A 26,228-nucleotide genomic window follows, 5' to 3' on the forward strand; every position below is an offset into this window, starting at 1 on the left:
GGAGAGATTTGGCTTTCTGAAGCCATGTTTCCTGAGGAGCTAGACGAACCTCTCTCAAAGCAATATTTACGCTGAGACGGTCCACTGTCATTCCCTAGGATTTCCCATTTGCCATCAAGCCAAGCTTGGCCCCTCTGGAGGAAGATTCCAAGCACAGCACTGCCCTTTAACTAGCTTCGTGACTGTGGGCAAATGTTTTTCTTCTCTGGGCTACCATTGCCTCACCTGCAGAATGTAACCTAGGGAGTATACTGTCTGTAACTTTGGACAATATCTTTAGCTGTCTCGGCCAGCGTTTCCTCATCCATGAAACGGGACTCATAACACCATCTCCTTCACAGCGTCGTTCTAATGAGTAAATAAAGCACTGTGTGCACCGTTCCTGGCACCCAGGAGACCTTCTAAAAGGGCTACCTCTCAATATCATAAACTCCAAATGAAATTATCCCGTTGTCAGTTCTAAACCATCAGGTGGCCTTTTAACCTTTGAGATGGGCAGCTAGGACACAAGTCAGTTCTTCCTTACCTCGGTTGTTCATTTTTGTTTTCTTTCTAAGTTTTCTGGCCACTTGGAGGCAGAGCCGGTACTATCATAAACATTAGCCTTTTGAAAAAATCAGTGTGGGAATGAGGATCATGCCCTGCAGAGCTGTCTTGTGTTTGGTAGATTTACTGGAAGACAAAAGTCTTAATTAGAAAAACAGCTTCTAATGTTTGAGGTACAGAGTGAAAATGTCAGAATTTGAAAGTGTTGAGATTGAGCGATAAATCCTTGTTGTATACCAAAAAAAAAAAAGTATGTTTTGAATGAAAAGATCATAGGATGAAAAATCAGAAGACCCACCCCAGCACTTCCCTCATCTGGTGACTTGCAGCACGAACGTGACCTCTCTGAGCTTTAGTGTCTTTATTTCAAACCTCTAACTCCGTGTTTCAGGCCACAGAATTAGAATTTAGTTCTTCTGCCTGAGATGGTCACCTAAGTCATTTGCTGTTGGTTTCCCATAACAGGGAGAGGTGTGGCATGGTCAGCTAGACCTCCTCGGGTTGGGATCCTGACTCTGTCCCTTACTCACTGTGTGATCTTGAGTTTGTTGCTAAGCCTCTCTGTGCCCCAGTTCCCTCATCTAAAACCTGAGGATCATCTTGCTGCCTCACAGAGTATTGTGAAGATTAAATCTTACATTTAATCTCAGAATGGGTGCCTGGCATCTAGTAAGCCTACATTCAATGTTAGCTATTACTTTTATTATTTTGCTGGATATCTCTAGAGAGGAAATGAAATGAAAGGAAAGGAAATTATAATCGGAAATCTTTGCGTTTGGATTTTTCCATTTCATGAAGCAAAGTTACCAACTAACCATTTAGGAAATAAAGGCATTAAAGGCACGTCCCCGAAATTGGGTCATTTGTAGAGACGTGGATGGATCTAGAGACTCTCATACAGAGAGAAGCAAGTCAGAAAGAGAAAAAGAAATATGGTATATTAACGCATATATGTGGAACCTAGAAAAATGGTACAGATGAACCGGTTTGCAGGGCAGAAATAGAGACACAGATGTAGAGAACGAACATGTGGACACCAAGGGGGGAAGTGGCGGGGGGCGGGGTGGGATGAATTGGGCGATTTGGATTGACATGTATACACTGATGTGTATAAAATGGACAACTAATAAGAACCTACTGTATAAAATAAATAAAATTAAATTTAAAAAAATAATAAAGGCATGTCCCTTTACTTTCCCTAACCTGCAACCCATCAAATACTACTCTCCTCTCTGATTTCTGGATAGGAAAATCATCTCTCTCTGCAGTAAATATTAAAAATCCCACCAGAGTTTAAACTGGCTAAACCACACGTTTAACAAATCCTGTCTGCTTTGTATGGAGACTGTGCCCTAGAACAGAGTGTCTTAGACATCAACGTGCACGTGAATCCCTTGAGGATCTGGTTTAAAAGCAGATTCTGATTCATCCGTTCTGGGGCCAGCATCCCACATTTCTAACAAGTTCCCGGTGACGCTGATTCTGTGGGTCCGCAGACTACGGGAGAGTAATAAGACCTCTTAGACATTCACAAGCCATTTGAGATGGAGGGGCCGTGGGGCACGCCTGGCCCTCGCTGGGGGGCGGGCAGGTTGGAGATGGGCAGTCCTTCTCCAGATTGAAATATTTCCTCTGTAAATGAAGGGCATATCTGCCGAGATCTCGCTCCTAGTTACCCCTTTGCACAAAGCAATATCTGGAAAAATGGTCGTGAGATTCTATGAAAACCCAGAGGAAGGGACCTCTGTAGGCTTGTATGTGATTTTATTTTTTTAACACCAGCATATATGTTTGTCCAGTTTGTTAAGTCCTGAGTGTGTGTAATTTCATTGATAGAATTTGTGTTTTGCTGCCAAGTAATAAGACTCCTTTGAAGTGTGATGTACAAAATTGTTCTCATTACCCAAGTCATATTTTGTCTTTTTAGTTGATAAATGGTAAATCTCAAAATTTGTTCTTGATCCACAAATTATGTCCCGGTCCTAGGTTCCAAAGTTAGAAAAGATTCACATTCTTTCCTACTTATGGAAGGTGTATTTCAAGTTTGGGAACATAAAATGTGGCCGAGCTTACAGGCGACCTATGTTTTTTTTTCAAAACTGTGGGTTCGGACTGGCAACAAGAATCAACACTAAGACCTGAACTTTCGCACAGGAGAAATCTAATCCTGGCAACAAACATCTGTTCCCTTTACTGTGCATTTGTGGCTCTTTAATAGGAATGTTTCTGCAACAGCTGTAGCCTTTTTAATATCCTAAATGGAATCTCTGTGGCCATTAGAGTAATTACCTCCAAGTTTGAGTCATCCGACCTGAGGATTCTCTGATTAAATTCGGTATGAATTATGGAAAACCAATGACCATTCCCAAGGGAGGATTCCATTGTGTTCACTGGAAAGTCCTTTCCCAGTCTTTGGGGCCTGTGGTCCGTGTTCCAGCATTCAGCTTTTCCCGTGTGGGTAAATACTGCCACGTTTTCATGGGGTGAAACTCCAAGTGGAGTTTCCCCCGTGGGCTTTGAACACAGGTTGTTTTGTTGCTTGGTTTTTAACTTTGTTTCAAGCTAAACTTTAAAAGAGATGAATGTGCATCCCATTTAAAGGTTCTAAACACAAACACTTGTAAAAATGTTTAATGGTTTTAACTTACCAAGAGATGATCATTGTAGTTTCTAGTTTCAGAATCCTTATTTGAGATTTCTATGGCTATGTTGATTGTTTTTCATGGAGATAGTGATTGCCTAGTGGAATAGGCAGGAAAACTGGAGAAGTGAGACCAGCCAGATAAGGAGAAGATTTGTTTCTGTCTTAGCAGTTCCCAGATCTCACTCACTTAATGGACCGAGGATCACTGCCAGGGAAACAAGAGAAAACCGCTGTGATAGCAAACTTAAATTCGCCTGCATGCAAGGGCAGAGAAGGCCAGGCTCAACAAAAGGGCAAATTAATAGGCAAGTGCTCAGGAAAAGAAAACCAAAACCACACAGCAATGGAAAGCAGCCTATCTGAACAAAGAGGCTAATTTTGCAAGACTTTGCCTACAAGACGATATTTCTGAGGACGCGTTTCAGGTAAACAGACAAAGGCTGAACAAGGGCCTCAGCAATCTTGTTTATAAAATTTCAGGAGTGGAGCAGCTGATGAGTAAGCCCTGACTGGGATGTTTGAGCACATTACCCCCACCTCAGTATTTCTTTCATTCATTCATTCATTCATTCATTCTGTACGTACATCAATGCAGTGTTAATAAAAGCTTTTCTTTCTAAATTTTCAAATAAAATGTCATTATTTGTTTCTCAAACCCCAGCACCCAGTTTCTTTAGAGACCTCTTCTCCAGATCTTGAAATAGCCACAGACACATAGCGCTTGGAAAGGGGAGGAAATAAAGGAAGAGAAGTTTGGGGGAAAGTGTGTAGGGGCCATAGGAAAGGACACTTAGCTGAGCCACAGGAAAACAGAACAAGCACAGAGGGGAGAAGGATGCTCCCACTGGGCTGTGGAGGAGAGGGATGAAGATGGGGAGAGCCACCCATTCAGTTCAGTTTCAGTCCAGGCAAAGAGCATTCAGTGGACCAGACCCCAGTGCTGTGTGCTGGGCAAGCAGCTAAACAAGCCATGGTCCCAGCTGTTAAGGAACTCACAAATGTAACGGGGAACTAATAATTATTGTGCATTGTAACCCATCCTAAACAGAAACACAGGAGTCAGTTAACTCGTCTCCACCCTTATTTCCTCATTGGTTTAAATGACAGACACAATACCTATTTCTTGATATTTCTATGCATATAAATGAGATGATGTATGAAAAACACTTAGGAGGCTACCTGGCACACAGTAGGTGCTCAGTGAACAGTAATTTGTATTTATGGAGCCCAGTCTAGTAACCTGGCATATGATAAGTGCTCAGTACATTTTATCAGTGTAACCAAACTCAGGTCTGGCTGCTCCCAGCTCGAAAATCAGTACTCAAGAGGCAAGGGTTGGTAGAAACAGAAAATGTTGCTTTTAATCACAAAGCCAGCAATCTGGGGAGAAGGTGGACTTGTGTCCCAAAACCAACTCCAAAGATACTACTTGGCCATGAAAGTTTTTAAAGGGAAAAGGGGAAGTAATCTCAGTTAATCATTGAGGTAGGAGGTCAGACTCGTAGTCTCCCACTGCGTTCAGGCTTGTCATCTCATGATCTTTCTTTAGATGCTGTTCGTTCTTGAGGTGACTGAAGGGGAAGCTGGGGAAGAGATCTGGTGGTCTGTTAATTACTTATTCTTCAGTTCTACTTCTTTGATCTAAAGAAAGAACCAACAGGTTAAGCAGCGTATTGTGTGATCCAAAGATTTGAAAAGTGTGCTTGGGCCAGAGATGAGTAGAACATGGGGCGCCTGGTTTAAGGTTGGTGACAGGACAGGTGACAAGACAAAAGGGACAAGACAAAAGGGACCTCCTGCAGAGAGCTCCTTCCTGCAAAGTGCTCTTTCCTGCCCAAAGCTGCTTACACCAGCATTATTACTATTATTATGCATGTAAATACCTTGTACACAATAATATACATGGTTTCCTTCCTTCCTTATTCTCCCTAGCCACAAGTCCTTTAGAAGTCAGGGGCCTGGAAGGCCCTGTCCTCAGCTGTGACCCATTCCCTCGTGTGCCTTACAATGGTCAGAGCATTTCATTCCATTTTGCAGGTTTAAATTGTAGAGAATATCAAGGTAGTCTCTGGTCCCAACCTCCAGGGCTAGCCAAGTCTTTATATTGGGAATACGAATATATATCAGTGAGATCTCAGAAACAGTACACGATTGCGTGTTTTTAGAACAAACAACGAATGTGTTTCAAAAGGAGAGGAACTCACCGCAGGCTGGCATAGTAAGAGAGGCTGTGTGGACAGTGTCCACCCTGCCCTGGGAGGTTCCTAGGGTCTGTGCAATCCCGCCCACCGGGAACGGTGGCTTTGATCTCCATAATCATTAGTAGGAAAATAGGAAGGGAGCCCTGCCAGCACTTGCACTTCTGCTCAAAGCTAGGCCTCGTACATATGTTGCTTCATGTCACCTTCACACCCACCCCGTGAGGTATTTTCACCCCAGGTTACTCAGCAAAGTTGTGTCACCTTCCCTGACCATTCTTGAAAGTAGTAATAGTGAATATCCTTTAAAAACAGTCAACAATTTGATTTTTGTCTAATTCAGAGAACTCTCCATTTCTTGCCCAAATATTCCAAATTTACAAGTCCCGTGGCTTCCTCTGGGGAAGCGCCACCCACCAAGCCCTTCATAAATGGAAGTAAATGGTGCCCAAGGCCGTACAGCTTCAGGTCACTCTTGAGGATTCCCAGGCCAGGTAAAGAACGCCACCTGGGCAGACCCAAAGGCACCAGGAGACAAGCCCGCAGCCCATCCTCTGGTGGCCGGCCCACCCCATCCCAGATGCTACTAGACCAGGGGTGCTGTGCCAGGTCAGGGGGCCTGAGAGGACGGCCCTGAGACTCACCAGCCACACAGTGGCACGTCTGTGGAGCTCGGCCGCACACGCGGCCTGGGAAGCAAACAGTGGGCTACACCTGTGGCTTGGGCAGAGCATTCATGGGGTACAAACGCCAAAGTAAAAGCAGCGAGATCACCCAGCCTGGCAGTGGGAGGAACGGAGTCACCCGGCTGCCCTTTCTGTCTTCTCTGAGCACAGAGCACCCCGCAGCCCGTGCCCCAGCATCTGTCCCTGGCGGGGCCGCCTTCGCTGCTCACGCTGAGCGGTCTGGCTGACTTGTCTCGCACAGAACACATTACTGTTCTGTGGGTAGAAATTCCTGGATAGATAAGAGTCTGTGTGTGCTCTGTTTCGGCTTCAGGGGTTTTCTGACCTGCCTAGATTACATTCAGTTATTTCCAAATAACATTTATTGAGGTCCTGTCATGTTAAGACACTGTGCTTAGAGCTGTGGGATTTGAGAGATGGATAAGTTTACTAGGGTCCAGTAAAGGAGGAAGAATGTGGGGATGCCACTGACACACAAGGAGGCCGTGATAAGTTCTTGCCCTTGCAGAGGGGTCAGGACAAACAGGACAGATATTCCAGAGACAGGTCCAGTTTTCTCAAAGTCACACAGCTAATAAGTGGCAGAGCCAGAATCTGAACTTTGACTAGCTGAGCCCATAGTCTTATCCACTATCCTGTCCTGCCTCTACAAGAGCAGAAGAGCTTCCATTTTCACCTGCAGTTTGGGGACGTTAATACCGTTGGTGATAGAAAATCGCACTGAATTGGTTTTAATAGTAATGAATCCAACTTGTGACTAACCAGTGGCTTCTGGATAAGAAAATAGGCAGAGTCTGTGCTTAGGTAGCAATTTTCTCTTTGCAATTATCAGATTGTTAGGGAACAAGAAATATTAATTGTTATTCATTGACATTGTGCTAGGCAATGTAAGTGTAACCACAAAAGAAAAAGAGAAAATTATACGTGTATATAAATGGTTATATCACGAGGTACAAAGTAGCATGCAGAGGAAGGGAGATACTTTTTGGAAGTATGGAAGTTTGAGGGTGGATGGATTGGTTCAAGAACAGCTTAAACAATGAGCCAGGTCTTGAAAGGTGAATAGGGATCAAACCTGTGTCCTCACTATTAGGTTGCTTGACCCACCAAGCCAAGCAAGCCGGGTATGAGATAGTCAGGAGCCTGAACGGAAATGCCTACTTCGCCAAAACGTCTCTCGCACCTGCCTTGCACGGTCATCAGACATCCAGCTTTAGGCAGTCATTCCTGGGCTACGGTCCTACACTCTTCAAGCATCCTCTTTAAATCACAACTTCTGCTGAGAGGGGTGACTCATCCCAGGTTCCAAGCCTTTAAGCTAGTGGTGTGAAGTCATTTGTCAAACTTCTTTCTTCTGGAGATGTTCTTTGAGAATCACGTTTAGAAAAGACTTGAGTTTGGAGGATGGGGCAAAGGAAAGAGATCATTTGAGCGTATGAGTAAAGAGCGAACATTTACCGTTTACAATGTGCCGTGCACTGTTCCGAGACCTTTTTATGTACGAACTTATTTAATCATCACAGCAATAGAATGTTCCCACGTTGCAGGTGAGGAAACTAAAGTACAGAGAAGAGAAGTGACTTGCCCAAGGTCACTAAGAGATCTTTGAGTAGGGGATTCTCCCACAGTGGTGACTGAGCACCCAGAGGACTGCATGAGAATAGCAAGGACTTGGGAGGAGGGAGAGACGATCAAAAGGGGGTCAAAAGGAAGTGGGAGGTCATCAAAAACAACCTCACCTACACACACGTTCTGTTGAGGACCAGATGGTGATGGTAGCGGTGTTGATGATGGTCATGGTGTTGAGAGTAAAGGTAAGGTACCCGTATCCACTGAACATAGAATATCTTATTAGGAAAAGTAACACATTGTTTTATTAATAGTATTTTTTCCCTTTGGATAGAAAGAGATACATATGGTCATGTACACAATATAGATTAGGTGGTTACAGCACTGTGTACACCCGAAGAGCACTTAATTACTAAATACAGCCACATACGTCATTTCATTTGAACCTTAGAAAAATCCCAGGAGCAATATTATATTGCCCTTTTGCAAATGGAAAATCTGAGACTTAGGGACAGGAAGTGATCTTCCAAGATTAGACCCATCAACCACTCCACCGAAGGGTTGGGACGCCGATCTTCCAGCCCCCTCCCTGCCTCCCTCCACCAAGGTTTTTCATTTTCAGTTACCTTCCCGGAGAAATGCAACCCTGAGAGGTTCTGCATCAGGGGAAATCTAACCTTCTTGTAAAAGGGGGAGGCAGTTGGATCCTCGTGGGTTTCTTGGTACAACAGGGGATGGTTGTATAAGGGTCGGGAAGGGGGCAGTCCAGGCATAGGGAAGAGCTTCTGCAAAGACCCTGTGGTGGGAATGAGCTTCCCAGGTTTGAAGCCCATATGTCCAGAGGACAGAGAACAGGGGGCAGAGCCACGGGAGTGGGGGCTCAATCAAGCAGTAGAACACTGTGTACTTCCGGGATGTTCGTGGAGGTGAATCAAAGTGTCTAGCTCTATACCTGGCCCATAGTAAATGCTCAGCGAAATACAAGTCTCCTGTTCTACGTGACTCCACAAATAAAAGTCAGTTGACGTGTCTGAGAATCCCACAAGGCTGAACGTACGGGTTGGAGTCAAAAATTTAAGCGGAAATCAGAGACCTCATACTTAGTGGCCTGATGCTCTACGATGATAGTTCTACACACTCACTGAGTTGGCAAAGCGTATCATATATACATCCGCTGAACACAGGATATGGTTCGGGGGTCTCAGTGCCTCATACTGATGGCCTTTTAAAGCAAACTCCACAATCGTAATTGGGGCCATGAAACCCCAGCGTACTCAGCAGACCCTTCCTGAGCACTTTGTCATAATTCCATTGCCTTTGCCTTAGCACTTTTCTAAGGTGTAAGCTTGCTTTCATGTCCTGAAATACTTGCATATTTTCATACAATTCTCCTTCTTTGATGGACAGGTTTATTTTCCATTATCTTTAACGAAATTTCCAGAGATAGGACGTAGGCAGTTCTGTTCATAGGATTTATGTTTGTTTCTTTTTGCAAAAGAACCCTTTAGGTCAATGCTGGGTCATTCGAGCCACTAGAATTATGGTCGTCTAACACAGATGCAATCATTCAAATCTAGACGCCCTCGAGGCACACAGGTCAATGTGTGTCTAGTTATTTTAGTAGCAGTTCACATGCCCCTATCTAGTTCTTTCCTTTGATTCTACTTATTTATTAATCTGCATCATAACTGACAAATTAATTGTCGATGTCTAGACTATGAAATATTAAAAGCCATCTGTTAACTGGGGTCCATTAAAGAATTCATTCTTCATGCGAATAATAAGATATGGTCATTTCCAGAATCTCCCTTTTAAAAAAAATGTATTTCTACTACTGTGCACACTTGTGGCCCAGATATTCCTCAGAACAACAGGCTTTTTGACTGAATACTTACTCACATCCATACCTACAATCTACAAGATAACTCCAGTTAACATCTGACTTTTAATGCTTCAAGCAGTAGATCCCAGAACAATTGATGAATGTTTTAATTATAATGCGAACTTAGTCCAGGGAGTGTAAAACCTTCCAGTCTGAGAAGGGAACTGCACCCTTATCCGATATCTGCCAATAATTTGTTTTCTTACCTTAGATTTTCTTAACCCTGTGGATCTCAATCTCTACTGGGTATCAGAACCATCTGTAGAACTTGGTAAATATACAAATGCCCAGGCCCCATCCTATTTCAATAAGCCTGGTCTCCTATCATCTTTTTTTTGTTTCTTTTTTTTTTTTTTTGCGGTATGCGGGCCTCTCACTGCTGTGGCCTCTCCCATTGCGGAGCACAGGCTCCGGACGCGCAGGCTCAGCGGCCATGGCTCACGGGCGCAGCCGCTCCGCCGCATGTGGGATCTTCCCGGACCGGGACACGAACCCGCGTCCCCTGCATCGGCGGGCGGACTCTTAACCACTGCGCCACCAGGGAAGCCCCCTCCTGCCATCTTTAATAGCGCCTCACATGACTGATATTTACCAAAATTTGAGATTCACGGATGTAGTCTTTTGAGATTTTAATCCTTCTAAAAAGAAATATCTCATTGGTTTGAGGTTTGGGGGAAGCAAAGGATACAGAAATAGCAGGAAATCCCTGAAAACCATCATTGCCAAGCAAACATGGAAATAACACAGTTCAAAATGTATGTAAGTTTTTTTCACATTGAAACTCTACAAACATTTGGTATAATAAAACCTTGTTAGCTTGATATTGTAAGAAATTAAACCCTAGCAATCTTACTGGCGAGGTACAAATTGGTCTCCAGCTGCCTTTTCTGATAGATTTTGATGAGATTGAAGGAGAGCCATATACCTACCAGGAGGGAGTGAGCTTTGTCACACCAAAGAGAAGAGGTTTTTGCAAATTCACATCCCACCTAGGTTTTAAATTTTTTGCCATTTTCTGAAATTCTTTAGGGGGTATGAAGTTGCATGCAGCATATCCATTATCAAGCTAAGGAGGTTCTGTTATAGAGGGTTTTTTCCCTTTTTCTTTCTTCCCTTTTTTTTTTTTTTTCCTCTTTTTCTTCTTTTAAATCTGAAGGAAAACGTTCAGGGCTTCTAAACACTAAAGAGAAAATTTTGTCTTAGGCCAGTGTTCAGTCTAGTGCCAAACTTACAGTGGAATTCAAATGCATATAGTAAGGAATTTATTCAGAGTGGCTATCCTAATCATCTTTCCCTTTGCTCTATTCAACTGTCTTAAAATTTCCTGTTTCAAACAGCTATGTTACTTGATTAAAACAATGGTAAAACTTTTTGTCTCTGCTTTAATATTAAATAACCTAAATTTTTGTTTATAAAATTGGAGCATTGAAATCTCAACCAATCCATTAATAAATAAATAAATAACACAGTTCACAGCATCCTCGGCAGGCAGAATTGAAGGAGCCTGGAATCGTGTCTCATCCCTCCTTGGGAATGGAATAGGAATCATATATGCCCTTCTCTTCTTGGGAAAATAATCAAGAATCCTCCTTAAGTAAATCCCTCAAGTTTTCCCGTGACCCAACCAGGGCTTCTTAGGCCCAGATGTGCCGGCAGTGCCCCAACAATAAACCTGCCAGTTAAGCAACAGAATATCATTATCATGAACGTAATTACAGACAGTAATTACGAGCTCGTAAACGCCTCTCACGAATGGAGCCCTTTTCCCAAACCACCTCGGACTCTTTTCTTAGGGAATTGGAAGGCAATCCTATCCCCTGCCTCCCCGCAAAAATAACCTCACTTGCTTAGAAGAAATTCCTGCTCTTGCTGGCCCAGGGGACGTGCTGAGCAAACTTTAATGGGCTGTGTTTAGGGAGGAATGTCCCCTTGGGTGGGGTCCCTTCCATCATCTCTCATCCACGCATGTTGACTAGCTCCCTTCACTAGGGAGCAGTGGCTACCCAGTTTGGCTGTATTTCTTAATTTCTGTGCAGGTAGGGGAATTAATACCACGTTTTAAGAATTTCTGCAGAAAAATCAACTGTTGGAGGTGCTACAAAAAACTTTAACATTATTTGAAGTGGAGCATTAGGGACATCCCTGGTGGCACAGTGGTTAAGAATCCGCCTGCCAATTCAGGAAGCCCTGGTCTGGGAAGATCCCACATGCCGCGGAGCAACTAAGCCCGTGCGCCACAACTACTGAGCCTGCGCTCTAGAGCCCGTGAGCCACAACTACTGAGCCTGTGCTCTAGACCCCGCGTGCCACAACTACTGAAGCCCATGCACCTAGAGCCCGTGCTCTGCAACAAGGGAAGTCACCACAATGAGAAGCCCACGCACCGCGACGAAGAGTAGCCCCCGCTTGCCGTCACAACTAGAGAAAGCCTGCACGCAGCAACGAAGACCCAACACAACCAAAAGTAAATTTAAAAAAATAAAAATAAAATGGAGCATTACACGGTGCAATTTCCCAAGGAATTAGAGTCCGTGACAACTGAGTAGACATCATAGAAACGTGCATGGGTGAGAAGGCTTTTCACTTCTGTAAAAACGAAATGAAACTCTTTTTGCAAAGTTAACCCTTGCATTCAGTGGCTTTATATTTAGCTCGTGAAAAACTTTTTTTTTTTTTTTTTGGCCACACCGCGTGGCATGTGGAATCTTAGTTCCCGCACCTGGAATCGAACCCTTGCCCCCTGCAGTGGAAGCACGTAGTCTTAACCACTGGACTGCCAGGGAAGTCCTAGCTCATGAAAACCTCAAACCCTCATGGATACTGGGTCCTTGAAAGGATTCCACACAGATACGTTTCATCTGAAATGCCATACAATCTCCCAAGATCCTAAGCTATTTTGTTCTTTTCATGGAAAGTGAGACTAAGTGCCTGTAATTGCAACAGGAGCTGGCATGCTGGAGTCCAGACCTTTTGGATTTACCATGCATTGAATAACGCCCTAGAAACTGAGGAGAAAGAACCCAGGTCCAGTTCGCTCCCCTCCCACGATGCCTAGCACAGCCCTTTGCATAGAGTGAATTTTCAGGGCTCTTCTCTGAATAAGAGCAAATATTACATCCAAAAGTGTTGTACGATTTTGTTGAAAGCGGATCATTGGTTACTGGCCAAGTTAGGGTATTTCATGCTGCAGTATTTCCATTGACTGTGACAGAGAAATCACGTGTCGATTATTGCTATCTTGCTCTAGTTGTTCACAGTCTTCTCCTGTACTAGAAATAAAGTGGATGGGTATCGGGGTTTCCACACAGTAACCCCAAGACCAGGAAAGGTAAATGCAACTTCCAAAAGGGGCTGAGAACAGATGACACCTTTAGAGAAACCACCCCTAACCAACATCTCTGAAGGCATCTAGTAGCTTGGCAAAGGGGGCTTGTGAAAAGCGAAAGCATGTTTAACCCTTGCATTAAGTAATTTAAAATTCATTTTAAGTGTCTGAACAGCAGCTTTAAATTCCCAGTACTATGCACAGACCAGGATGGACTTGTCTCTCTGATATAGATATTCACGGTCCTTTGGCCCTTTCAGCATAAAAGAAATTCACTTATCGATTAGTCTTTCCATCGCTGTCTATAATCACTTTAAAAGTAGAACTCTATATTTTTTTCTCATTTTGACAGACAGTAGCCTACGAATTTCTGGAAATATGGGTGACCAGATGGATTATGTTTTTTAATGTGACTGCATCTACAAATTATATATATTAGCATACTCCTTTTTACTCTCTACTTTATAGCTGTATTCAGTAAGATATTCAAGGAGGTAAAATTGGCCACCAGCGAAGGTTAGTGTGAGAACGTTTTCATTATATTGTTCTATTGTTCCCCATTCTCTAGAGGGCAGACCTTCAAGTCCCTATAAATTGAATAGAGAAAACAACATCGTATACATAAACCATAACTGCCTGTATCTCAACGCAAGAGACATGTGGCTTTTCATTCTATCATTAGGGCTCTTAATTTACCCCACAAATAAAGCACGATCTGCTCGGTTCATCTGATCTCCTCGCCTGTTTGGGACAACATTGAAACCATCGACACAGTTTCTCTTGGAAGAGCCAGCCCTTTGTGTCAGGCTGTCGGGAGTGGAAGGTGACAGGGAGAACAGAGTTGTCACTCTCACGTAGCCACGTGGCACGTCCCTCTTAAGCAACAGGGTGCCCCTCAGGTCAGCCTGTGATAACACCCAAGTCAAATAAGGCCGAATCCTGGACGTTTTATGTCCTGAGGCTCTGAAAAGTGTCCACGGCCAGCCCTGACCCTCGAGACCTCAAATGGTCATCTAAGCAGTGACATAAATTGGTGTCCACTTGCTCCTGGGCCATCGCTGTTGGGAGCAGGGCTGGCGAAAGGGCAGCCTTCCCACGGAGGAGCTGACATCTTTGTAGGCAGTAAAATCGGGGGAATGTGTTGATTACTCCGACAGGCAATCCAGCGCCGGTGGCTCCATGCCCGAGGCTGACACCCTCTGCATCTTATGACCACTGTCAAGGGGAGGGGTGTGCGAATGCTGTCAGCCCCAAAGAACCGAGGAAGCACTTGCCTTCCAAACCTCTCCATCTCAGCCCCGTCCTGACAATGCCAAAGCTCGTCATCTCGTGTTTTTCAACCCTCCAGAAAATGGCCTTCCAGCCTGGGACAAGCCGAAGCCTTGTCCCCACGGCAAGCAGGAGTGGAAGCTTGTGGGAATGTCTGAAGCCTGCCTGCACAGGAAGAGCCCCCCAGAGAGGCGCAGCGCATTGAAGAATGAACAGTCGCCCCGGCATCTCATCCAGGCCACCTGGACCAGCTCCATATTCCATCTGGACCACGACGATGTGAACGATCAGAGCGTCCCTAACGCCCAGACCTTCCAAACGGAAGAGAAGAAATGTAAAGGTAACCAGATTTTTATTAGACCCCAGTTGCCACAAGGAAAAGAATTTTCTCTTAAGTGTGTGCTCTGTTTCCACTGAGTCCACGTATGGTGTCCATGTGTTTTCCCCAGCTGCTCTCTTCCAAAGTTTCTTTATCCCCATATCTTCTGGGAAGCATAAAATAAGTGGGTTCCAAAGGAAAGCAGTTAATTTCAGTTTCATGTTGGGGCACTTGGGGAGAAGACATTTTTCTTTCTCTAATTAGCAGGAGGGTTGTTAGTTTTGGCTTCACTTCTGTTTTCGAAGCTAAGTAGAAACAGACATTGATATTGTTACATAACTGCTTGCTTTGAAGCGTGCGTGTGTGTGCGTGTGCGTGTGTGTGTGCGTGTGCGCGTGTGTGCGTGTGTGTGTGTGCGTGCGTGTGCGCGCGTGTGTGTGCGTGTGTGTGCGCGCGTGTGTGCGTGCGCGCGTGTGTGTGCGTGTGCGTGTGTGTGCGCGCGTGCGTGTGTGTGTGCACGTGCGTGTGCGTGTGTGCGTGTGTGTGTGCGCGCATGTGCATGTGTGTGCGTGTGCGTGTGTGTGTGTGCGCGTGTGTGCGTGCGTGTGCGTGTGTATGCGTGTGTGTGCGCGTGTGTGTGTGTGCGTGTGTGTGCGTGCGTGTGTGTGCGTGTGTGCGTGTGTGTGCGTGTGTGCGTGTACATGACTTTTCCCAGTTGTGCCAGTAGCTAATGGGATCTCAAAGTCTACCTTTAACCTAAATAGACAATTCATGTTCAAGAGAGAGGTTTGAAGTTGTTTTCTTTTACTCATTAAGTCCTGTGTCATCATCCTGAAAGGCGAGATTATGGTGTTAGGGGGTTGTCACCTCATAAAAAGATGTTAAACTGGCCTAAGTTTCTGATTGCATTAGATTTAACTGGTCTTTACCTCGGTCGCCTCCACCCTGACAGATGTCTTTGTGTTGATCGCTTTATGGTCTTAGGGCTTCCCAAAATCTTTGCTTCTTAAATCAGTTTGTGTCTTTAAATGTCCAAGTTCATGTGACCTCCCACTCTCTTTCAATTCAGCATTTTTAAAAATAAGGTCTTTTTCCATTTTCTTTAAGGACTTTGACTCATGATCAAGTTATTTTTTTATGGAAGTGTAGTTGATTTACAATGTTGTGTTAGCATGATAAAGTTTTAAATGGTGTATCTGAAAATCTGCCAATCACATACCAAGATATATTAATGAAAGTTTGTAAAGACTCTTATATATGAGCCATGAAGGACTTTTGCAAAGTGTTCTAACTTGAACATAAAACATGATCATATTCATCCCTCTCAAAAAACTGCTGGTCCTTTAACTTTTCTGAAAACACTTCAGAAGCTAAGTGACCTGTGAAGTTGGGTGTGTGGATTGTTTCAGATGAAAATAGGATTATCTAAACAAATAATAAAATAGCGGTATGAGCTCTGATTTCAATACCGTCAAAACCACACATGTTCTCTTGGGGAAGATTTGTGTTTGAACTGTCTCTCATCTTTATTATTTAGGAGATTTGAGAAATTGAAAGGGATATTTAGAAAAAGAGCAAAATAAGTTTTTCCAAAAAAGTCAGGATATAAAACAGGTGTCTCTGTGTGTATGTGCACACTTGTTTGAAATGCAATTGAGAGTTAGTCTTAGAACTTGTAACCAGGTTGTATCTTCAGATTTTAGAAGCTGGCGTCAACACCACATCAGGTTCACAGTGAAATGCCTTGGTTTACAGGAAACGGCAGTGTCCTCGTGATCTAAGGACCTCACAAACTGAATGTGACTTATTCCTAATTGGTACCCATATTCATTCATTCATTCATTCATGGGTCCATCTCCATCATTTGTGAGAAATCTTGGCCTTGGATGTGTAGAGTTTGCGACGCCGTCCAGTTTCCAGTTTGTTGGTAACCCTTAAAAGCAAAAGGAAAGAGTTTCTATTTGGATCCAAGACCCTAAGTGTTGTAAATACAGTGATTAAGATCACAGGTTTTTGAGTCTGCCATATTTGGGCTAGAATCTCAGCCTTTCCACCTTCTGTCCTTGAGCAAACCTACGTGATTGTTGATAGAATTGAAGATAATGGATTTAAGCGCTTTAGCACAATATCTCCCATAGTGCTCTCTAAGCAGCAGCTTCATTCTTGCTGTGACCGTTATGATCAGCTCTGCATCATTAAATCACATAAATGCCTTGGGCTGCGCTGAGTGCCCGGTGAGGGATGAAGAAGGAGACCAGGACAGGTGGGTGTGGGGTGCAGCGTGACGTCGCGGGGGGTTTAGATTTGACCATCCGTTTCGCATCCATTCAGCTCTCTTTTGCTGCAAGGTGGAGAACTGTTGACTAGGAAAATATACTTAAATTAGTAAATGAAAGGCCTTCCTCCAGATTCTAGTTTTAAAAGGAACGCAACTGAGGTAAACGCTCCCGTAGTTTCCAGAGCAACAGCCAGGGTTCACACTGGCATGGACGCGAAGCAATGCCTTGGTTCAGCGTGAAGATGCTGAGGAAGCCTACTGTCATGGCCAAAACCGCAAACTGAATTTCACTCGTTCCCAATGGACACCGGTATTTGACGAGGTGGTGGTGAGGCCAGGGACACAGCTGGAGTGGTTGCTTTTCTTTTCTGAGTTGGGTCCTCTCCATCTCCTCGGCTGGCCAGCCACCTCCTCACAGGATCTGTGAGAAGAGCTCTATTTTGACATCCATCCAGGTTGGGCATTGAGTTCCTGGCTCTCTCCGTCTAGCCTGCAAGTGTGCTTGGTATCTCTTTCCTGGGCTACCATTCCCTGCCTGCGTCCCATCTGTGTTTATTAAGTGCCTACCATGTGCAGGAGATTGTCCTTCATATCCTTGAAGAAATAGCAGCAGGGCCAAAAATCCATCCAAGTACCCCCATTTCAAGGACTCCAAATGGAATTGATGAGAACCAAATGACCCTTAAAGATACAGAAAGAATCTGCAGTGAAGGAGCCATAAGAACACATGGGCTGTTTGAAGTTCTGCAAAAGCCCATCTCCCAAATCAGTGATCTAGCCAGTCTAGACCAATGTGCCTCTGAGTGTGTGTGTGTGTGTTTTTAAATTAATTTTTATTGGAGTGTAGTTGCTTTGCAATGTTGTGTTAGCTTCCACTGTACAGCACAATGGTTTGTGGTTGGGTACCCTTCTGCAAACTATTACTTCCTACCCGGTTCTACTGATGCAAGTACAGAAACCGAGAAGAAGCTTTAGAAACAGTCATAGCCAAATAGCATCGCCACTGGCGTTCAAAGGCATGATCAGTGGATCCATCTCACTGAACAGGGTAGAGTCTGGTTGGATATTGTCAGACTCGCTTGGTCGGTCACGCAGGGCTCTGTATAAAAATCTTGTGCAGCAGAACCAAGGGTTGGGCCATCGTGGACAGGATATTTTGTAAATTATTCGAGATTTACTGATTTATGCTTTGCAGTATTCTTTTTCTTTTCTTTTTTTAAATTTATTTTTGCCTGTGTTGGGTCTTCATTGCTGCGCGCAGGCTTTCTCTAGCTGTGGCGAGCGGGGCCTTGTTGTGGAGCACGGGCTCTAGGTATGTGGGCTTCAGTAGTTGTGGCATGTGGGCTCAGTAGTTGTGGCTCGCGGGCTCAGTAGTTGCAGCTCGTGGGCTCTAGAGCGCAGGCTCAGTAGCTGTGGCGAACGGACTTAGTTGCTCCGCGGCATGTGGGATCTTCCCAGACCAGGGCTCGAACCCATGTCCCCTGCATTGGCAGCCGGATTCTTAACCGCTGAGCCCCCAAGGAAGTCCCTTTGTAGTATTCTCCCTTTGTAGTATTCTTAATGTTTTCTCCCTTTGTAGTATTCTTAATGTTTTTCTCTAGGCTTATTTTTGGTAGGTACTGAATGCCTTCTTTTTCATTTTGATCTGAATACTGCTTTTATTTTAATCTGCATGTACGTGTGCTCCTATGTGCTACAACCATTGCAAGGAAATTAATTGGTAACACATTTAAATGAAATGAGAGCCCTGGAGCCCTGACATTCTGCTGCATATCCCACAATTCAAATCTGCTCTAGTGCCAGAGGCTATTTCCAGCCAGAAGCAAGTGACCCTGTTCCCCTCCCCCAGCCACACTGCTGCCTTAGAGTTTTTGTCACAATGTGAGCTAATTGCTCAACGGTGAGGACCACACCCTGCTCCCCGCCCACCTCCTCCCTTCCCAGAGTCTGAGATGATGCTCCCAGCTCTCCAACCAGTGGCACTAGCAGCACCTGGACCTCTTAGAAATGCAGAATCTCGGGCCCCAGACTACTGAGCTGGAAGCTCTGGAAAGGGGCCCAGGAATCTGTATTTTAACCAGCCCTCTGAGCATTTCTTAAGACTTGAGCATCAGGAGGTGCCTGAGAATATGGACAAGCTCTTAGTACCAGTAAAGGAAAGTGTCTGCCACCTAGTGGACACTCGGGGAATGTGCATTTTAATTCCTTTCCTTGAGCGCACCTTGGGGAGCCACCTGAGTCTCTCCATTCTTGATGGGGTCCTCCCTTTAGGCCTGGCTTCTTTTAATTGCCACCCGGGTGTTCTGCTCAATCACTCTGCCCAGTAACATCCCTCTGGGACTTGAACCCTTCTGAGAGTCCCACTCTGTTTGGCTGGAGCCCAGCTCTTCCTCCAAGTTCTTACAAGGCTTTTCCCCTCAGCCCTCTCACACCCTCCCGAGCTTCTCTCTGGGAACCACAGGTCCCACCAGCCCCACAAGGATGGGTCCTGGACAGATGCACGCACCCCTGTAGCTGGATCTTGTCAGCCCTGCTGAACCCAGACAGTCAGACCTCCAGCCTGGATGTTTGCCCTTGATGTCAATCAGGGACTTTCCTGAAACACTGGAACCTGGTGGAAGAAACAAGGCAGGGAATGACCCATTTCCAGGGTTGCATTGGAAAAAAAGATAGCAATCGGGTGAGCTCACTGAATTTTCTCTGTAGGTCCGTTCTGTGTTTAGTATCAAGAGAATTGAATCTCAGATACCCAGAAAGGCAAGAAAACATAGTCAAAATAATTTTACTAGGAAGTTACTTTCTCTCACTGTAAAAAACCCCCCATGTACGAAAAGTAAAATTTTCCCAAAAGTTCAACAAAAATGACTTTTAGAGATCGTTTGTAATTCCATCCTCCAAGGATATTAAAATCTTTATTATAGTTCAGTCTGTTTCTCTGTGCATATCTATGTCTTACAAACTTGGAATCATACTAGGCATACCATTTTTAACCAGCTGTTAAGGCTTAACAGTATATCATGAACATGTTCCCTTGTCATTAAATATCCTCCTGAATCCTGACTTTTATTGGCTGTAGATTATCCTTGCTTATAGATATAATTTGTTAAACCAGTCCCCAAGATGTAGACACGTTAAAGCACTTTTTAAAGCAATTTCTTATGTCCGCAAAGGGGCAGACTATGAACACAAGCTCTTCAGAAGGAGGAAAAAAGTGAACCAAATCAATGATGACCCTTTTGAATGATGTATAATCCTCACTTACCAAAATAACAGAGTGTTCTAAAAATGAAGTCAAGTTATGGTGTGCATTATAATCCTTCAAGTTAGTCACATTTTCAAACACGTGATGGCTCTCTTTGTCCTTAAGTAAAATACAAGGACATCTTCAGGTAAATGAGTGTTTTAGAAGGTCGGGGATTAAAAAGCTTTAGCCCTCCCACCAGTAGACCATCTGCTCCATCCACTTCCACTCTCCTCTCTGTCCCTTCTCCCCATCCATCAGGAAGCACGGTTCCAGCTGAGAGCACCGGTGTGAGTCACACACCTCGAGGGCATCGGGGAGCCTCAGGCATCAGCATGGGAGTAGGTGCTCTCCACCAGCTTCAGGCACATGCCAGAGAGCTCTGAGATGCGATACTTCCAAGGCAGGGAAGCGCACCCATCAGCAGCCCAGGGCAGACAGAAAGAGAAGGGCTAGAAAAGAAAGCCCAGGCCACTTCATCTGTGGAGAATCCACTCACCAACGTTGTGAGGATGACAAAACAACTCCTGGGACCTCTTGGTGTTTTCTGAAGTGTAATAAGGTATATATTGTGGACAGAAAGCAGCTTAGGTGATTTCACAGAACACCGTGAGCGCTCAATAAGTAAGAGTTATCTTCTCATCATGAAGCTTAGAAACATTATGAGAAGCAGATAGGATATTAGGGATATAGAACGCCCACGTGAGAATAACCACTAAGTTGATGCTAACAGGTTAGAAGTTTTTAAAGCCAGGAATATAATGGAAGCAGGGGGAAGAGACACAACAGCCGAATCCCGTGATAATCCCAACAGGTAGTTTTCAGACGAAATCTGGGACAACGTGGGAGGTTAACTTACTGACCTTGCACTGAAGTTGGAAAGATAACTATTGGGAGAGTCAGCCATACAAAATTATCAGAGGTGACCACTGGAATTCAAAGTCCTTCCCTTCCTGCACGGGTTGCCCTGAGTGCCTGTAATTCCATCATGGCCCTTTCTCTGTGGTCTTTCAAAATGCAAACCTCCAGGCTGGATATCTTATCAAGTCACTAGTATCTCCAAGTGGAGAATTGAGTCCGATTCCTTTCCTCCTCAACAGGATCCAGTAAAGGCAATAGAAGGAGTGGGAAAGGGAGGAGGCCATGAGAGGGCTGAGGATCACAGGGAAATGGGTGAGAGAGAGAAAATAAAGAGCAGGTCTCCCACGCAGCACTGTACAGGTTGTCAGGTTGTGCACTGTGCAGTAGGAGTGGTATTTACCACAGACATGGCGCCCTGCAAACAAACGTCACCGCCTCACTGCTGGCCAGGAGCTGGCCTGGAACACAGGATGAAAATACAAAGAGGTTCCAGTCACATTTAGACAAAGGTGTGAATGGCATACTGATCACTGGCTATCAAGATATTCCAAGACTGATGCTCACACATACACACAAATATACATATCATTTGATAAATACAGCAGATCATCACAATGTATGTTTTAAATATCTTGCAATTTTATTTGTCAGTTATACCTCAGTAAAGCTGAAAAAGAAAACCATTCTGAGAATCCTCCTGTTACACAGCTGGCCTACTGCACTGAGTCTTAGGGACGTCGCTCAGCACGTCGTAGGCGCATAGGGACTGTTTAGAACAGAAGATCAGGGTTTGCCTCTTGGCTCTGACACTTTCCAGTTATTGAACTATGGACAAATCCCTAATTCTCTCCAACAAATACTGTAATCAGAGATTAGTTGGCCACAGAGAAACCACGGACATCAACCTACATTCCATCCTAAATGTCCATCCACAGAGGAATAGATAAAGAAGATGTGGTCCATATATCCAGTGGAATATTACTCAGTCATAAAAAAGAATGAAATAATGCCATGTGCAGCACCATGGATGGACCTAGAGATGATCATACTAAGTGAAGTAAGTCAGACAGACAAATATATGATATCACTCATATGTGGAATCTATTTTTTTAATGATATAAACGAACATATTTACAAAACAGAAACAGACTCACAGATTTCAAAAACAAACTTGTTACCAAAGGGGAAACGTGGTGGGGAGGGTTAAATTGGGAGTTTGGTATTAACACACACACTACTATATATAAAATAGATAACCAACAAGGCCCTACTGTATAGCACAGGAAACTCTGCTCAATATTCTGTAAATGGGAAAAGAATCTGAAAAAGAATGAATATATGTATATGTATAACTGAATCACTTTGCTGTACACCTGAAACTAACTCAACATTGTAAATCAACTATAATCCAATCAAATATTTTAAAATTTAAAAAATTAAAATGAAAATAAGTAGGGAGTTCCCTGTTTGCCTAGTGGTTAGGATTCTGGGCTTTCATTGCCGTGGCCTGGATTCAATCCCTGGTTGGGGAACTAAGATCCCACAAGCCAAGCAGCACAGAAAAAAAAAAAAAAAAAAAAAGTAAATAGAAATAAATACAAAATAATGGCAAAAATAAAATAAAGTATTTCTCCAATATAATAACCATATTTCCCCCTGTGGGAAAAATAGAGCAAAATACATTAAATCAGTACTGGCCCCCAAAACCTAAGCTATGATCATCATGAAAACATAGCACCAGCTCCAGGATAAATTGCAGAATCAGTCGCCTTCTGCTGCCTCTTTCAGTGTTCTTACTGAACCCTGGGCCAGCTTTCCCCAGGAACAGAGGAGGCTTCAGGTTATTCTCAGTTCTTTAGTAAGTCTAGGCTTCTTCCCCCTTCAGTTTCTGAAAACGTACCCATGTTCCATCATAAACTTCTCTTCCCGAAGGTGTTGGTGACCAGTTCTACCCTCTATCCTTACCTCTGCAGGGCAGAGGCTTTGGGTTTTGAAAACCCCGGAAAAGCAGAAAATCCATGCCAAGAGCAACCTCTGGTAGCACCATCGCAGACAAGGCAGGTCTCCTGGGGACCATTTCACCTGCACTTATCACCTGTGTGATGCTCAGGATGAGCTGTCTTTAGAGATTAGTCTTGGTTCTGGACCAATCCAGCCTCTTTGACTTGAATTGTTCCTCTACCCACACTGCAAAGATACCAGAAATCCAGAACCAGCAGGGCTTTGGGAAAGAGAGTCGGGAATCCTCCGTGGTCCAGAGCCATCCTCCATGGCATCGGCTGAGACAGAACCATTGCCTTCAACCATTGTTGAACCACTATCCTCAGGGCATTTGTCAGTATTGGCTTATACAAGAGACTTGACATCGTTCAACTTTACTGCCTCTTAAAATATAGAACTGGGGACTTCCCTGGTGGTCCAGTGGTTAAGACTTTGCCTCCCAATGCAGGGGATGGGGGTTCAATCCCTGGTGGGTGAGCTAAGATCCCACATGCCTCGAGACCAAAAAACCAAAACATAAAACAGAAGCAATAGTGTAACCAATTCAATAAAGACTTTAAAAATGATCCACATCAAAAAAATAAAATAAAATACAGAACTCTGTTGCCAATATGACTACTTAACTCAATTAGCTCTACTGTGAACTCACTCAGCGTGAGTGACAACATTGCATGTGGGCTGATGGTTTATTAGTCCAGATGGCAATATTCAGTGAGTGGCAGGTTTTACCCCAACTACCCTCCTCACAGTTGCCCCACAATATGCAGCTACAAAGGCCATATGATCGTAAGCCAAGCCTCAGAACTAATGAAAAGATACTTATTTGGCTCTGTTTGCCCAGCTCTGGAAAAAACGTCTTATAATACGCCTAAGATACAAAACTAAAGGTCAAAACTATGTAAGTAAAAGAAGCTCCTGCCCTTTAAGGGAGGAAAAAAATACATGTTAATTTTTGCAGGACTTTCAATTGACTGCGTTTCCAAGGAAACAGTTATCTGACATGGGTTCATCTCATTTCATATTTATGGCCGGACCTAGGGATACTCCTTTCTTGTTATCCCTTTCTGGTTACACATGATATGCTCATTCTTAACTTTCTTTTGAAGTGATCATTCTATGTTTGAGTCTCATTTCTTCCACAAATAAAGGAAAGAAATGCTTATTCTTACGATGTTTTAAAGTATTTTGCAATATTAAGAATATAAGCCTTTAGGGCTTCCCTGGTGGCGCAGTGGTTGAGAGTCTGCCTGCCGATGCAGGGGACACGGGCTCGTGCCCTGGTCCGGGAAGATCCCACATGCTGCGGAGCGGCTGGGCCCATGAGCCATGGCCGCTGAGCCTGCGTGTCCGGAGCCTGTGCTCCGCAACAGAAGAGGCCACAACAGTGAGAGGCCCGCATACCACAAAAAAAAAAAAAAAGAAAAGAAAAAAAAGAATATAAGCCTTTAAGAATGAAGAATATTAAGAATAGTGGTGCTCACCACTAAAAAGTAAGAAAATAACACTAATCAATCTGACACACTTTTCTCAGATGAATCAAAGGCTATTGAGCTTGGCTTCTTGTTTTATTGCAAATTGGCTTACTTTTCAATTTTTGTTCTTCCAGTTTTATCGAGATATAATTGACATACAGCACTGTATAAGTTTAAGGCATAACATTTTGACTTACATACATTGTGAAAGGATGACCACAGTAAGTTTAATGAACATCCATCATCCCTTACAGAGAGAAAATTAAAGAAATAGAAAAAATATTTTTCTTTGTGATGAGAACTCTTAGGATTTGCTCTCCATAACGTACAACAGTGTTAATTATATTTACCATGTTGTACCTGACGTCCCTAGTGCTTATTTATCTTATAACCGGAAGTTTATACCTTTTGACCACCTTCATCCAATTCCCCCTCCCCCTTCCCCCCCCCCCAGCATCTGGTAACAGAAAATCTGATCTGTTTTTCTATGAGTTTTTTGGTTTGTTTTTGAAGTATAATTGACCTACAACACTATGTCAGTTCCTGGTGTACAGCTTAGTGATTCAGTATTTCTATACGTCTCAAAATGATCACCACCAGATCTGCTTAGTTTTGGGGTTGGTTTCTGGGTTTTGTTTTTTTATTTTATTTTTTTATTTTATTTATTTTGGGCTGCGTTGGGTCTTCGTTGCTGCACGCGGGCTTTAGTTGCCACAAGCGGGGGCTTCTCTTGTTGCAGAGCCCAGGATCTAGGCACGCAGGCTCAGTAGTTGTGGCTCACGGGCTTAGTTGGTCCGCGGCATGTGGGATCTTCCTGGACCAGGGATGGAACCCATATCTCCTGCATTGGCAGGTGGATTCTTAATCACTGCACCACCAGGGAAGTCTTGTTTTTCTTTTTTTTTTAATTCATTAATCTATTATTCATTTGTGGTTGCATTGGGTGTTTGTTGCTCTGCACAGGCTCTCTCTAGTTACGGCGAGCTGGGGCTACTCTTCGTTGCGGTGCGTGGGCCTCTCATTGTGGTGGCTCCTCTTGTTGTGGAGCACGGGCTCTAGGCGCGCGGGCTTCAGTAGTTGTGGCACACGGGCTCAGTAGTTGTGGCTCGCGGGCTCTAGAGTGCAGACTCAGTAGTTGTGGTGCACGGGCTTAGTTGCTCCAAGGCCTGGTTTCTCTTTTTAAGCGTTGAATTGGAAAAAGAAAATTGGTGGCAGGAGACCATCATGTCTTCAAGTTTGAGTGAGTTGTGTGTTTTCCTGGAAGATCTGCTAAGGCAAACCTATAAATTCTTTTTTATTTGATTTTAATCTCAGCTTTACCAAAAAGTGGAAGTGGTACAGAGAACTCCCATATACCCTTCACCCCGATTCACCAACTGTTAACATGTTGCCACATCTGTTTTATCATTCTGTGTGTGTGAATACTACGTGTTTGTCTGCCTATATACATATTATCATTTTTCAGAACCATTTAAGACTTAAGTTGCAGACATCATGCCCCTTTAAATACTTCAGTGTGTCTCCTGAAAGCAAAGAAGTTCTCTTAGAAAACCGGGGTACAATGATCAAAATCGGGTAATTTAACATGGATGCGTACTATCATCTAACCTACGGACTTTATTTAAATTTCACAAACTGTCACTCCTCACCCCTCTCTCCCCACAGAGGAGAGGTCAAGGCTGAGGGCAGGACTGAGAGGGGGCGTGTCGCTAGATCCTGACTTCATTCCCGACAGGGCTTTGCCACCGCTGTTCCTTAAACCAGCTTGTTTTCCGGGCCAGGACCAGGCCAGGAGTGCGCCTTTCACTCAGTTTTTGTCTGCCTAGGTCTGCTTTGATCTGTTCCAAACCTTTCTTTGTCTTTCATAGCACTTGACATTTGTGAAGAATGCAGGCTGATTATTTTCTAGAATGTCCCTCCGTTTGACTGGTGTTTCC

The 26,228-nt window shown here is 44.0% G+C and overlaps 1 protein-coding gene across 7 annotated transcripts in view; it reads left to right on the plus strand.

Moving 5' to 3' along the window:
- THRB (thyroid hormone receptor beta) overlaps positions 1 to 26,228 on the plus strand; it is a 392,041-nt gene that overhangs the window by 303,524 nt on the left and 62,289 nt on the right. For 6 of the 7 annotated variants that reach the window (XM_060149528.1, XM_060149532.1, XM_060149527.1 and 3 more), the window contains one exon: positions 14,199 to 14,459. The exons of the other annotated variant lie outside the window; for it this stretch is intronic. In XM_060149528.1, the coding sequence (XP_060005511.1) occupies positions 14,199 to 14,459 (261 nt within the window). The remainder of the gene's footprint in view (positions 1 to 14,198; positions 14,460 to 26,228) is intronic. 7 annotated transcript variants of the gene reach the window in all.

This window comes from Lagenorhynchus albirostris, chromosome 5, assembly GCF_949774975.1.
Source record: "Lagenorhynchus albirostris chromosome 5, mLagAlb1.1, whole genome shotgun sequence".
Classification (NCBI taxonomy): domain Eukaryota; kingdom Metazoa; phylum Chordata; class Mammalia; order Artiodactyla; family Delphinidae; genus Lagenorhynchus; species Lagenorhynchus albirostris.